The sequence below is a fragment of the Anabrus simplex genome, chromosome 9 (genome assembly GCF_040414725.1).
Source record: "Anabrus simplex isolate iqAnaSimp1 chromosome 9, ASM4041472v1, whole genome shotgun sequence".
Taxonomy (NCBI): Eukaryota; Metazoa; Arthropoda; class Insecta; order Orthoptera; family Tettigoniidae; genus Anabrus; species Anabrus simplex.
In genome coordinates, this window is record NC_090273.1 from 1,754,209 (window position 1) to 1,768,591 (window position 14,383).

Sequence of the window (14,383 nt, forward strand, 5' to 3'; positions counted from 1 at the left end):
TCAATGGGCCATGTGATCAAACTCTAGTTTCTCCTACGAGCCCTTGCTTCGTCACATTGAATTTATTGCTTTAATCACCGCGTGCAGGGACAAAATAGTGCTATATTGGTGTGGATATTTGTTACACAATGGTGAGTTGTTCTACACGTAATTGTAGTAATGTTTCTACTGCGGGATACAGGTTGTTTATATTCCCTTCTGGTGCATTATGCCTCCACTGCCTCTGGTACACCTTCTACTACAACTGCTGACCTAAACCTGCATCCATCTCCCACTGACATTACTACAGCCCTTAATTCAGTCACATTGATCATTCAATATTCAATTCTGTCCCCGAAGTCCGGCAATAGGAGTTCAACATCCAAACACCACAGTTACAATATTTGTCAAAACTAACTTCATGTCAGAAATAATTTGTTTAACGTTGGTGGTAGTAGAACAAATGCATTATTGAAAACAAGATCTGTGGTAGGCCTATATGAAGACAGGTTTTAAACTGTGAGCTTTCTGACTCAAGTTCTGAAACATTAATATTTTTTAAAATTTGTTGGGTGGTCTAAAGAAACCAAATTGTGAAGTTATAGAATTAATTTGTAACTGTGAGGTCTTCTAGAGGGACTATAAGCATTATATTGCAAAATGGTGCAAATCTTGTAACGGAGAAAATTTCGAATGATAAATGTACCAGTACACGTTTTTCAAAGTGCTGTAATTTAAACGAAAAAAATGTCAGACACTTCTTCAAAATTCGATCCTATGCTGTTGTGGACTTTAACAAGAATGTACGGAAACGAGGTAAAATGTATGGGACTGCTTCGGAAAAGAAGAGAAAAATGTAAACAAGGAATTAAATATTATTGTTTTGTAAATACTGTAATAAAAGGACACAGCAAATTTGTAAAATATTACTTAAATATATATATTTTTAATGTGCTGCCTGAGCAAGTTAACCAATGTTGCAACCCTTTGAAGTTTACTAAGGTGAGTTGTGTTGAGAAATCATACTGCTTCTCCTAAAACCAGAGCAATCTCTGTTAAAATAAATAAAAAAACTGTTAACTTTGCCAGAGTCAAACATTGCCAGTACTCTCCACAGCTCGTGGGTCACTCCCCTTACAAGTCACTGTTGATTATCAGTGCAATACTTCAAGTTGGGAGAGAAGATACAGCTATTGAAGTAGTTACTCTATTTCTATTTTCTTCCCGAATGTAAGTTATAACAACATAACATTTGTTTCATGAATGCTCGATTGAATAAACTAAAATCTTCTGTTCATTACAACTGCATAAGCTGATGAGATTCATAACACTCACCAAACATTAATTTTATTTTACACATAGAATGTCTTTTTTTAAATACTGGTAAATAAGAAAAGGGACCAAATTTTAGAAGAAATAAACAAAGAATTCCCGTTACTTGAGTGTGTTCATCTTCGTACATCACATTTCAGCGTTATTTTTGTTCGAAGAATATTTTTCTTATTATTTCGACAACATTGAAAATAACGCTGAATCAGTTTCACGCAAGTATGGAATACCGACCGAGATCATATGGTATCAAAATCTTCTATCACAATTTATATCTTTTCGACACTGACCGATTACCACATCAAATTCCACGATTTAAGAATGACTAGTCTATATCAATACCACGATGCCCCTCACTTCATTTGACGGTACCGCGGCGCATAGCTTACGAACAACCTATTCTACTTATCAATATAATAATAATAATAATAATAATAATAATAATAATAATAATAATAATAATAATAATAATAATAATAATAATAATAAAACCGATTTATTAGGAAGTTTTTCTCTGGTACCCAGTGAGAGTACATGTCTAGTTTGTTTGCTTATTAAAAGGCAAATTATCAACGACTTTGCTTTTACAATCACCGTCTCGAGTAAAAATTACACAATAATGTACGAAATATACTCATATTTATGTTAACTAACCGTTTGAGTAATACCGAGAATGAGTATTTTTACAGTTTGTTAGTTCAGCATTATTTTCTAGCGCGGAGAACAGTAAAAAAAGAGGGATATACAAGGCTGGGGCGGTCAACTGCCTTACCAACGAAGCGCAGGAATGAACCATAATGGCGGGCGAGCATACCTAGTCTTTAGAGAGCCCTAACTATACGCGTTACGTCACAACTATTGGTAGCAGGCCTCTATATATCAAGATGGCCGTGATCGAGGCGTGCTAAGCGAATGTTACTGTGAATGTAATTCATAAAGACATAACGTTATATTTAAGAATACTACACGTCTTTTCTTTAAAATTGATCACATCAGGAACAGCTGTTATGTATGGTATCTTCACGTGTGAGTGAGACCTCTCTTGGAATTGTTATCGTATAACACGTTTTTATGAAAATATAATGTGTTGCGAATTGTGTGAAAGTTCGCAGTTGCCAACAATGCTGAGAACTTGTGCGTACCACGGCGAAGACAGGAAGAAAATGTTAGTGTACGGTATATTTACTTGTATAGTTGTAAGTTCGTAAGAGGCAGGTTACCTTTATGAAAAACGAATATCCCTGTTGTGATTTGGACTTGGAACACTGTGGGGTATTTTATATGTTCATGTATTAATTTTGTATGATAATGTGTTTATTTATTGTTTTTTTAGTATGAGTGGGGATATTTGGAATTGTTTGGTTATGACACTGCTTCAAGATTGTTTGGTTGTTGTGAAAAATTAGTCTTAAAAACGTTTAAAGGTAAGATGAAATGTTTGTGGGACATACGGTGACACACGTGCCAGGTCGGGTAGGATGCTTCCAGGAGTTTCTGGTTGTATCATTTTGCATCAGTTTGGAAATTTCTCGATGCTACACAAGGTAGTTTGTCCGGGCCCTCGTTGGCTATAATAAAACTATTTGTGATTGGCGAACGAAGGGAAATGAGGGACGCTCATTGGTTGTTTCACGATTTCACCATTTCCGGCAGCGGAACTCTTGGCGAGAGCCAAGCTCTTCCAAGCCGTCTTGTAATTTTGACCGCTGAAGGGAGAGGTTGCCTTCTCCAGGTGATGGGGCCTATTGGCCCCCTCCGATAAGGTAAACACTTTGCTATTTCATTTTTCGGCTAGTAATCTCCAAATGTAGTGCCCCGTTTAATTTCTTTTTGCCGGAGCTTGCCCGTTTTTTCCTTCAGTTGCCAAACTGTTCTTAAAATGACAGCCTTTCCGGCAAGTCACATCACATTTGTTAAGAGAGAGTTCCCTTTTCTTTTGTTTTCTTAAATTGTGCTAAATGCAAAATGTTCAACTCCTTTCGGTAGTAAATGTAAATCGTGATTTTTCCCTTGAGACTGTCTCGTAGGTCTGCTTCATCTTAGCGTATTCACATTTAAGGACGGGCACCTTTTCTCAGAACTGTTTATGAGGAGGCTGCCTCCTAAATGAGCTCTGCACTAAGATAATGATTTTAAATGTTGTGTCTTCCTTTCTTCCGTGTATATTCTTTCTAACAGTGTAATGTGACTTAAATATTGCGCCATGAACAACGAGCTAGAGGGGCTGTATGCCCGACATCAGCGCTCCCTGCGGAAGGGCAGCCATGTTAACGGTTGTCAAAACAAAGCGAGTTGGCGCGAGAGCATGTGTTGAGATGACAGGGAAATTGTGATAGCAATTTAATTTCGTAAGTTTTCGTAAGTTTTGAAGAAGGGAAAGGATAAATTCTCGCTTTCAAGAATGCCAGCCGTATGCTCAGTGTACGGGTGTACTAAGCGGAGTAATAAAACCAAGGATATATCGTATTTTAAATAAGTATTACGAAATGATTGCCGAGATCACTTTTTGTAATTTCTGTTTGTAATTAAATCCATTTTAATGCTTACACAGCGGAAGTACTGATAGCCACGGTAATTATTTATCGGATCATATTCCAGTTTTCCTTTAAAGAACAAGGGATTGACGGAACAATGGGTTGTGAGGACGAAAAGGTATAAATGCTATTCCAACAAATACAGTCGCTTACGCTCTGTACATTTCGAAGATAAGTACATGTACGAAACAAATGACCAACGGCGGTTACTGGCAAATGCCGTTCTAACCCTATTCAATTTTCCTTGACATTTACAGAGAAAGAAAATAGAGCGCCTACCGCCAAGGAAACGTAACCACGAAAAGTCTCCTATTTCGGTCAAACGTACACCAAACATGGTAAATACAGCATTTTACTGCTATTTGTGAAATTTATGCAGCCTTTATTGTAGATGTCAGTTGCATTGGTATTTAAAACTAGGCTACACTTCATAATGGACAACTTTCAAGGTTAGCTTTCATCTAGTAATCCCAGTATGATATGGTAATCGGAAAAAAAATGATATGCCCCCTATATTGTAACAAATAAATAATTACATAAAACAATTATAGTGGTACAGAACTCATGGACCGCCTCTGTGGTGTAGTGATTAGCGTGAGTATAGCTGCCACCCCGGGGAGGCCTGGGTTCGATTCCTGGCCCTGCCCACGAAATTTGAAAAGTGGTACGAAGGCTGGAACGGGCTCCACTCAGCTTCGGGAGGTGGACTGAGTAGAGGTGGGTTCGACTCCCACCTCAGCCGTCCTCGAAATAGTTTTCCGTGGTTTACCACTTCTCCTCCAGGCAAATGCCGGGATGGTACCTAACTTAACGCCACGGCCGCTTCCTTGTCTATCCCTTCCAAACTTCCCAACCCCCCACGAGTTAGTGGTCGTCCTCCCCAGTTGTATCCCCCGACGCAAAGTCCCACACTCCAGAGCACTGTAGAAGTAGGATCCCTCGCTGAGTCCGAGGGAAAAACCAACCCTGGAAGGTAAACAGATAAATAAATAAATAAATAAATGAATAAATAAATAAATAAATAAATAAATAAATAAATAAATAAATAAATAAATAAATAAATAAATAAATAAATAAATAAAGACACTGCTCATGGCGAAGCAATGCCTTTTAAAATATGATCAGAATAAGGTTGTAAACTATTCTACCGAGCTCGATAGCTGCAGTCGCTTAAGTGCGGCCAGTATCCGGTATTCGGGAGATAGTAGGTTCGAACCCCACTGTCGGCAGCCCTGAAAATGGTTTTCCGTGGTTTCCCATTTTCACACCAGGCAAATGCTGGGGCTGTACCTTAATTAAGGCCACGGCCGCTTTCTTCCCACTTCTATCCCTTTCCTGTACCATCGTCGCCATAAGACCTACCTGTGTCGGTGCGACGTAAAGCAACTAGCAAAAAAAAAAAAAAAACTATTCTAGGTCGCTTTCATTTTAAGATTTTCTGTCATAAATATTTATGTCCACGGTTTTTATTGTAATTTACGCTTAACCACAACAACCAAGCAGGGTAACGCTCTCGTTCCGATCTCGAGGCCTATTCCAGGGGCGTATTCTCCTTGAATGCAAGGCATTCATTGCATGCGTTATGATAACACAAAGAACTGTCTGATATACGATTTTAAGTTGTTTCAAGTCAAATATTAACGATTTCATCTCTCAGAAGTTCAAAATGTCCGCGCAACTGTACTAGTTCCGTTGCTTTTCTACGTGTGGTGCTGGTGTAGTCTCGCCGTCTATTCTACTCTAGAAAGAAAGAGACAGCAGATGGAGGAGTTAAGGATGTAAGGCATTCAATCTGAAAATTGCATTCGGTGGCAGACGTAGTTCTGAAACCCTCCGAATGATGTCGCTGCAATTGAAACTTGGTCAGAATTTGTCACCCCATACCCGTGCTACCCTCTGTCATCTGTTAGCAACTTGGAGAAAGTCGGCATCTTTACAGCAAACGGGACCCACAGATTACCCCCGAGCGAGAACCCAACGTGACGAAACTGACCAATACCACTGGGGTGACTTACCTCCAGTTCCAGTGCTTGAGTTGTGGCTAAGTAGTGAGTTAATGCATTGTGTGTTTTGCTGATTAGTTAGGTCATTCTGTGTGTGCTATTCGTCGTTTTCGGTGTTTTATTATATTTTGCGCACATGTGGTATTAAGGATGGATGGGTCTAAAACGGATATAATTGTAAATCAGTTTGAAAAGCCATTTACTGGCCGTTCGTTTGATGAAAAGATTCAAATAGTTAAAGCCGGGTGACCTCTACCTTCCCTCGTAAATTTAAAAACAGAAAACAAGAATTGTGTACGCACGTTCAATCCAGAAACAGTAAAGCTGTTCGGCTCGAATTCACCTACATGTAATTAGAGTGAGTAGAATTGAAATTTACTTAATACATTGTGTTAACTGCATAGTTACTAGTTGCATGCCTCAGTGGAGATTCCAGGATACGCCACTGGCCTATTCGTATGTCAAAGTGCAACGGTTTCGAACTACCCTACAATCAGCTGATCGTGATGTTGGCCTCGTGCCGCGAAGTGATAAAGAGGCGGTATTCGCAGTCTATGATTTTTAATGCTTTAAAGCGGTCTTTAATTCTGCCCCAGTGATTCTAAAATGCGTATTTTCTACACTTTTCTCCATTCAAGAGCCACGGCCCATTGCTTGTGTGACCGCAGGAAACATGGCGGACGTTCGTTCTATTAGCTTCACCCAGGCAGCGCTGTTATTCTAGCTCATTGGCGATGAAACTTGAACATTCTGTGATATGTTCCTTCCTAAAGTTATGTAAAGTAGCATCATTGAATTTGAACCTTCTGGGTAATTTTTCGTAATTATTGTTGGAATTATTTGCCGTTTTAAACGTATAATTTTGTTTGATCACATTTGCGTGTTATTTCCATCTAAATTATTAAGTACGCCATTGATTTCGCTTCTTCAGCACTGCCAATACCTTTCACCGCCTGAGTATGGTCCTAGCCGCGTTCCACTATGGCCGTCATGTTGGTTACTATTCGTTGTTTTCTTGTGAAAACGTGCATGTGTTTTTTGCGTCTAAACATTTTTAGTCTGTCTTTATTATTATTATTATTATTATTATTATTATTATTATTATTATTATTATTATTATTATTATCATCATTTATCATTTCGTTCATTTGTGTTTGTATGTAACGAACTAGAGGTTACAGTCCCAAACGAAAATGTACCTGTTATGAAGAATAAAGCAGCACGTTTCACTCATTTTCCCAAGCTAATGATGAGTTCTGCTTTTGACTTTCTTGTTACACAGACTTACCGCAGGGCGTTTTATTGTTTATAAAGAACAAGCATAAAAGTGGACAGTAACCGATCGAACCTACATATGGTTATATCTTGGGTTAATAACGTTGAGTACGCGCTGCTTTTCTCCCCTAAATTAATGCGAGTAAAATACAAAACCTCGTCTAAAAATGTAGAACTGAATGTAATTTATAAAACCTACCCTTCTGCTAAATTATTTTAGCATTTTCATGCATATATTTTAAAATTTCAAAATTAAAATTGCTGGTAGATAATATTTAGATGCTGGAAGCAATGCATCTTTATAATTAAGTACTTAATACTTAAGTTATAATTAAGGAATTATTCCTCGACAATTTCCGTGAATGTGGGAAGCAGGTAACTAACAGATTTTTCTGGTCAATGCATTGATATTTGGGAAAACGTGGGCTATTTCTAAAGTAAAAATGATAAAATTTATAGTGTGGAAGAAAGGGTCTCAGGAAAGTCTTCCAAGGATAGTGCCAGAAGTGTCAAGAAAAAAACAAAATAAGAAAGCTGCTGTATTTATGGCCGTCGAGAGTTATGGATGTAAGGTCTATTATTATTATTATTATTATTGTACGTTTGTTGTCTCCATATTTGTATTAATGCATAACCATCATTTGTTGGGTGTATTGACGAGTAAGTCACTCAAGTTTTGACCGCGTAGATCCTACTTCAAACCTATTTCTCCTAACATTATATAGACCTGACTTACGAGTTATTTATTTTTGCGATTACAGGTGTTAATCATCTCACCTGTTATATTAATACAACTAACTACACGGTACAGATGTATCAAGTCTTTGCATTGCACTTGTTACGGAGTTATCCGTGGAAGTCAGAGGTGAAAGAAGGTGCGGGCTGGAATGGGTCTAACTACAAGTCCGAAAGATGAATTTAAAATTTAAATAAAGGTTATATTTTCAATAGACAACAACAACAATAGACAACAATAGACAACAATAGACAACAAGAGGTAACAAAAGTTGCGTTTATAAAAGTAGGAAAGATCACGATATGAAGATAAAGTTGGAATTCAAGAGGACAAACTGGGGCAAATATTCATTTATAGGAAGAGGAGTTAGGGATTGGAATAACTTACCAAGGGAGATGTTCAATAAATTTCCAATTTCTTTGAAATCATTTCGGAAAAGACTAGGAAAGCAACAGATAGGGAATCTGCCACCTGGGCGACTGCCCTAAATGCAGATCAGTATTGATTGATTGATTGAAGTTTACATGGAATTTGAAAACGTAACAAGTCAATCAGTTACAAGACCAGAAAAGCCAGGATTTAGAGACAAATTAATGATCTGGGCTTCAAGCCCCACCTTTTACAATCTCTGAGCTCTCAGCTCACAACCACAAATTACCCCTCATTACATGGAGCACTTGCTCCCACGTAGTAATGCCAAGCCTCCTAGAGGCACCTTTACAAACACCATAAAGAGCTGACCGCTCTCAATCTTTCAAGCCTATTAAAGGCCACAACAACTTTCGTATTGCCTGCCTCTCAAGGCACGCTTACAAATGGACAGGGGTACCTTGTACCCATTCTACTGGACCTTCAATTAAAAAAACGGTTAATTTAAGCGGCCCTAAATACAAAAGGAATGGAGGCGAGAACTTGCACTCCTACATGAAACTAGTTAAAACCTAAGTGGTGCTAGGCCAATTCAACAGGGGCTATTCCCACACTTGGGAGGTGACTCGTATAAGAAAAATTTAATACATTAGGAAAGAGAAGAAAAGCGTTTATGAAAACATAGTCACCTCAGATCAAAATGAAGGGGAAGTCAAGAGGGTAAGGCACTCTCTATCCCCGATTTATAGTTAAAGTAACATGAAAATTTTTCATCGAAATGGTATAGGTTACATCAAAACGGTTTCGGACCTTCCCCGAAGATTAAACTGCTGAGCTAGCAAGAAATTAAAGATGTTAAACGGCCATTACCTTTTTGAAGGGCTGCTGACTGATGAAAGAGGCGCCTCCCGCCTCCTGCTATTCTTCCATACACTAAGATGTTGTACGAGTGGCGGAGAGCCCGGAAAATCAGCAGTTTTTATACTCTCGGGGAAGATCCGAGACCTTTCATGAATGATAAAGACACACCCACAGTCGTTTATTGGGTAGCTTACAGTTACACATCGACATTGGTAAAGAAAGACGCTATTGGCTGAAAATTAATGACAGAAATTTACGATTGGCTAATTTCAAAACTGGTGGAAAGAAAAGATTTATATTGCCAACCTACAAATGAAAGAACGAAATTTAGTTATAGGAAAACTTATGAGTATAAAATATCTTCAAGAAAAGTTCCATCACTTCGCACCAGGGTGCATGATCATAGTTTTTGGTAGAGACATCTGTGAGAGAATGTCTACACTTCTTGATAATTAGTAAACAAAGAAAAATTCGAAATTAACACAGTGACATCTTCTGATAAACACTTGAATTAATTCAGTTTTAGGGTTCAGAGTTTCAGCTGTAGAGGAGTACTTTAAGGCGGAAAATTCAAATGTGCGGCGTATAGGTGTACCAACCGGTACAATAATAATAATAATAATAATAATAATAATAATAATAATAATAATAATAATAATAATAATAATAATAATAATAATAATCATAGAGCAGCAATAGGGTTCCCAAACACTTGGCGACACCACTTTTTTCTGCTGCGTTAGCACATGAGGTCATTGACCCCGTGACGATGACCACGTGCCCTTGTTTTAAACAAAGTCACGTGCTTTTTTTGAGAAGCTGTCAGCTGCCTTTTTTCTATACAGGAGAGCACCGTGTTGGCATCTTGACGGGGCTAAATCATCATGGATGACACCTTAGGCACGTGGGCGCGCGAAGGGCTTGACTTCGGGGGAGTATAGAGGGGTTTGAAGAGGCAGTCCTCTTTCCCCTATCTCCTTTTACTAAAACTAAGGGACGGGTGAGTGAGAGATGTGCTCTCCCTAGAGGTCCACCGCCGTAGCGATCTCTCTTCTAGAGAAAATATTGCTCTGGGGCTAAGACACGGCCGCCTCTTACGAGACAAGCAAGGGACACATTGTTTTACACTCGTGGGTGGGAGAGAATGCTTAGATAAGAATGTGCGCGCGCACCTCCCGCTATCTACTGCTCATCGATCTGCGCGCGCACATGCGATCGTTGCACGCTCTGTCGGAAGAAGTTTAGTACGATAGTCGATACATGCATCTTCGATAGGTGTGCGCGCGTACATGGGATTGCCGCACGCTCTGGCGGAAGAAGTTTAGTACGATAGTCGATGCATGCATCATCGATAGGTGATGCGTGCAAACTCAAGCGGTAGAAAACAAGAAACTTGCTGCTGCTATTTTCACAAGATTTTTAAACTTCGCTATTCTTAGTGTAGCTATCTCGACAAATTTTAACCTTATTGCTACAATGTTAAATACTCGATGCCGTTACCTACAACACGTGTTCAGATTACTAAAGAAGTGACTGAAGCATAACAAGGCTAGAATCGAACACTGTACTCGATGGCGTTATCTACAACATGTGTTCAGAACACTGACTGATGTGTTCAGATCACTAAACAAGTGATTTAAACACAACAAGACTAGAATCGAACACTGTACTCGATGTCGTTAACTACAAAATGTGTTCAGAACAGTTAGACCTCTCACCACAGGACCAGAGACGCGCTCTACGTGCATTTTGGACAGGCAAGCAGGTAAGTCATCGAACCCTCCCATGTCTACTTGATTTATCCATTCACTTAAGCCCCTATAGAGTATATTATATTACTTGACGCACGCACGCTGGCTTTTGGCACACGTGTTGTTGCGAATGCAGTGAGGCAGAGAGCGGCGTGACCACGCGAGGTGTTGTCACACAACACCATTAGCCTATTGTCTAGTGATTGATCTTGTTTTTGTGATGGAGTAACGTGAGGATGGTGACTACACTGATGATCGATGGTGACATTCCAGTAACCTTATGTTGTACCGGAGGTACACCCGTCCCGCGCATTTAAATTAAGAGCCTTGGAGAATGCCTTCTGAAATATAAACCTTGCACCAACGAGTACAAGAGGTTTGAACATTTCTCAACAGATGTCGTTACTATAAACTTATGTTGTGCCCTCTGGTCTAAAGATGAACTATTAAAATTCTACATACATTTTGTATGTTAATGTTTCCTAAACTGGAATGTTTAGTGTTTGTTTTGATGTTCAAAAGTCTCTTCCCGCTAATTTAAGGCGTTGGCTATTCAGAAACTTTGTACATTTATTTATTCACAATGACAAAAAAATCTGATATTTATTTGATTATCCAATGAGAATGGGGTGCCCAGAGTTTTCTGGAACCTTCCCCTGTGCTATAAAAGGTTGCCTTAGTGATCGCTCCAGTCCAGAGTGTGGAGGTCCACCAGCTCGAGGGAACGTTTCAAATCTTTAGTAATGTCACTATTTCCTAGAATGAAAATTTCAAACAAGCCGAAATCAGGGAATGGAGAGTGCGGTACCCTCTCAACTTGATTTTGAGGTGACTATGACTTTGTAAGCTTTTCTATCTTGTAATTTCTCTAAATTAAATATTTTTCTCCATCTAGTCACCTCCGTAGTACAGGCTTAGCCTCTGTAACGGCAAGCCATTAGAACAAATAGAGTTTTATGCATTTTAAGGAGCGCGAGTCACCAGTAATTTCACCTTTTGTTGGCCTTGTAGAATGGCTACTGGTTTTCCCTGTTAAAGATATCAGACGGGTGAGCATTTAAGACAGGTTGTGCCTTTGATAGGCCTGGAAAGAGTGAATTTTCGGAAATAGATTCCTAAGTGTAAATTTGTAGAGCAAATAAGCTCTTACTAGGGGTGAAACAATTGGGAGATTCATCTCCTTGACTTTTGTCAGAAAAGAGCACTAGTGCTCAGGTAAAAATTGTAATTGGGAACTTCAAGCCCAGCCTGTAAAATTGATATCTGATTATTTTAGACCTCTCTGAAAGAATTTTTCAAGCTTACGTTTGTAACTAATTTTTAATTACTCGGCAACGTATTAAGATTCGAAAAGAGGGAAAGGATAAGAAAGGAAATTACGCTTCAAATTTTAAAGTTTAATCCAGTCTCCATGCATTAATGCCCGCGCCTTCCTGTGATCGACGGTGACAAACATTATTCCCGGTTTTAATAGTATCGAATTCTTTCTTGTGTCAGCTGAATTATAACGACCGAATTGAGTTATTTGAGATTAGTCTGCAACTTCTTCAGTCTTCATATAGAAGAAGGACTTTGTACGGTGATTCGTATCGTTCATTTTAAGATCTGTCCTACTCCGTTTTTAAAAACCTTAATGAAAACAATTTACCTGTAATGCGAGGTATTGCGCCTGTTTTGAGGAAGAGCGGGATCTGGCTCGCCACCTGGCCGCCGAGACTGAAGCCGATCACGTGTAGTTGAGACAGCTTCATCTTGTGGGCCGCCATGACAGCATCGAGCACCTGGGCAGTACAGTTGCCCACAATGGTGGTACTGTAGGCAGCGTGCACGTAGCAGCCTGGGAGCGCCAGCGGCTGGTAGTCCACACTGATGATGTTGTAGTCTCCGTGCGACAGATATGCTGAAACAGACAACACGGTATACACTCATGGTGTTGTAGTCTCCGTGCGACAGATATGCTGAAACAGACAACACGGTATACACTCATGGTGTTGTAGTCTCCGTGCGACAGATATGCTGAAACAGACAACACGGTATACACTCATGGTGTTGTAGTCTCCGTGCGACAGATATGCTGAAACAGACAACACGGTATACACTCATGGTGTTGTAGTCTCCGTGCGACAGATATGCTGAAACAGACAACACGGTATACACTCATGGTGTTGTAGTCTCCGTGCGACAGATATGCTGAAACAGACAATACGGTATACACTCATGGTGTTGTAGTCTCCGTGCGACAGATATGCTGAAACAGACAACACGGTATACACTGATGATGTTGTAGTCTCCGTGCGACAGATATGCTGAAACAGACAACACGGTATACACTCATGGTGTTGTAGTCTCCGTGCGACAGATATGCTGAAACAGACAACACGGTATACACTCATGGTGTTGTAGTCTCCGTGCGACAGATATGCTGAAACAGACAACACGGTATACACTGATGATGTTGTAGTCTCCGTGCGACAGATATGCTGAAACAGACAACACGGTATACACTCATGGTGTTGTAGTCTCCGTGCGACAGATATGCTGAAACATACAACAACCGACTTGGAACGAGGGATGATCATCTGCGCACGCACCACAGGTGTTTAACAAACGGACATCAAGTCGCCTCGGCAGAACCATACTGGGCGCTCGACGGGCTACTGTGAGTCAGATCACCACCCGGCTGCATGTTGGGAGTCAGGAACCCATTTAAGGAGGCAACTGCACCGCATAGGCTTCATCAGCCGACCATCAACTCGTGTCACTTTGCTGACACCTCGACGCAGAGCTCAACGTCGTACATGGACCATGGAACAGTGGTGGCGTGTGGTATGATCCCATGTATCTCGAGCTGATGGGCGCGTGAGAGTGTGGCGTATGCTCCATGAAGCAATGGATCCAGCGTGTCAAAAAGATTGTGTCCAGGCGGGAGGTGGCTCAGTTCTGGTCTGGGCGGCGTTATCATGGTCATAATTAGGCCCCAGTGTCCAGCTGCACGTTATGTGGACCGTGTCTGGCCCTAGAGTACCCTGTTAGAGATACCATGTTTTAACAGGACAATGCGCCACGTCACCGCTCCGTGGTGGAATGCAGATGGTTGGAGGAGCACAGTAGTGAAGTTACGACCATGCATTGGCCCTCCAGATCCCCCGATCTTAATCAACTCGAGGATTCATGGGACGCTGCCGCTGCTGGCGTACAATTCATGCATCCCGCACCAACTATAGAAGACGAATTGTGGGCAGCAGTGCAAGATGCGCGGGCCCAGATACCTCCAGAATGCGTGCCTCGACGTAGTGCTGCCCGTCCCCGACATACAAGTACGCTTCTTGGCTGGTGAAATGCACTTAACATATACATGTCCGGATGTATTCTCTCTTCTCTGCTACACATCCTAGTGAAGTACTACTGTGATTTATCTTCTCTGCTACACTCGTAGTGAAGTACTACTGTGATCTCTCTTCTCTGCACACATCCTAGTGAAGTACTACTGTGATCTATCTTCTCTGCTACACTCCTAGTGAAGTACTACTGTGATCTATCTTCTCT

At 40.4% G+C, this 14,383-nt stretch overlaps 1 protein-coding gene across 1 annotated transcript in view; it reads right to left on the minus strand.

Moving 5' to 3' along the window:
• Positions 1-14,383, minus strand: part of LOC136880974 (phospholipase A1) — an 89,151-nt gene that overhangs the window by 8,834 nt on the left and 65,934 nt on the right. The window contains exon 4 of the mRNA XM_067153541.2: positions 12,486-12,737. Within this exon, the coding sequence (XP_067009642.2) occupies positions 12,486-12,737 (252 nt within the window). The remainder of the gene's footprint in view (positions 1-12,485; positions 12,738-14,383) is intronic.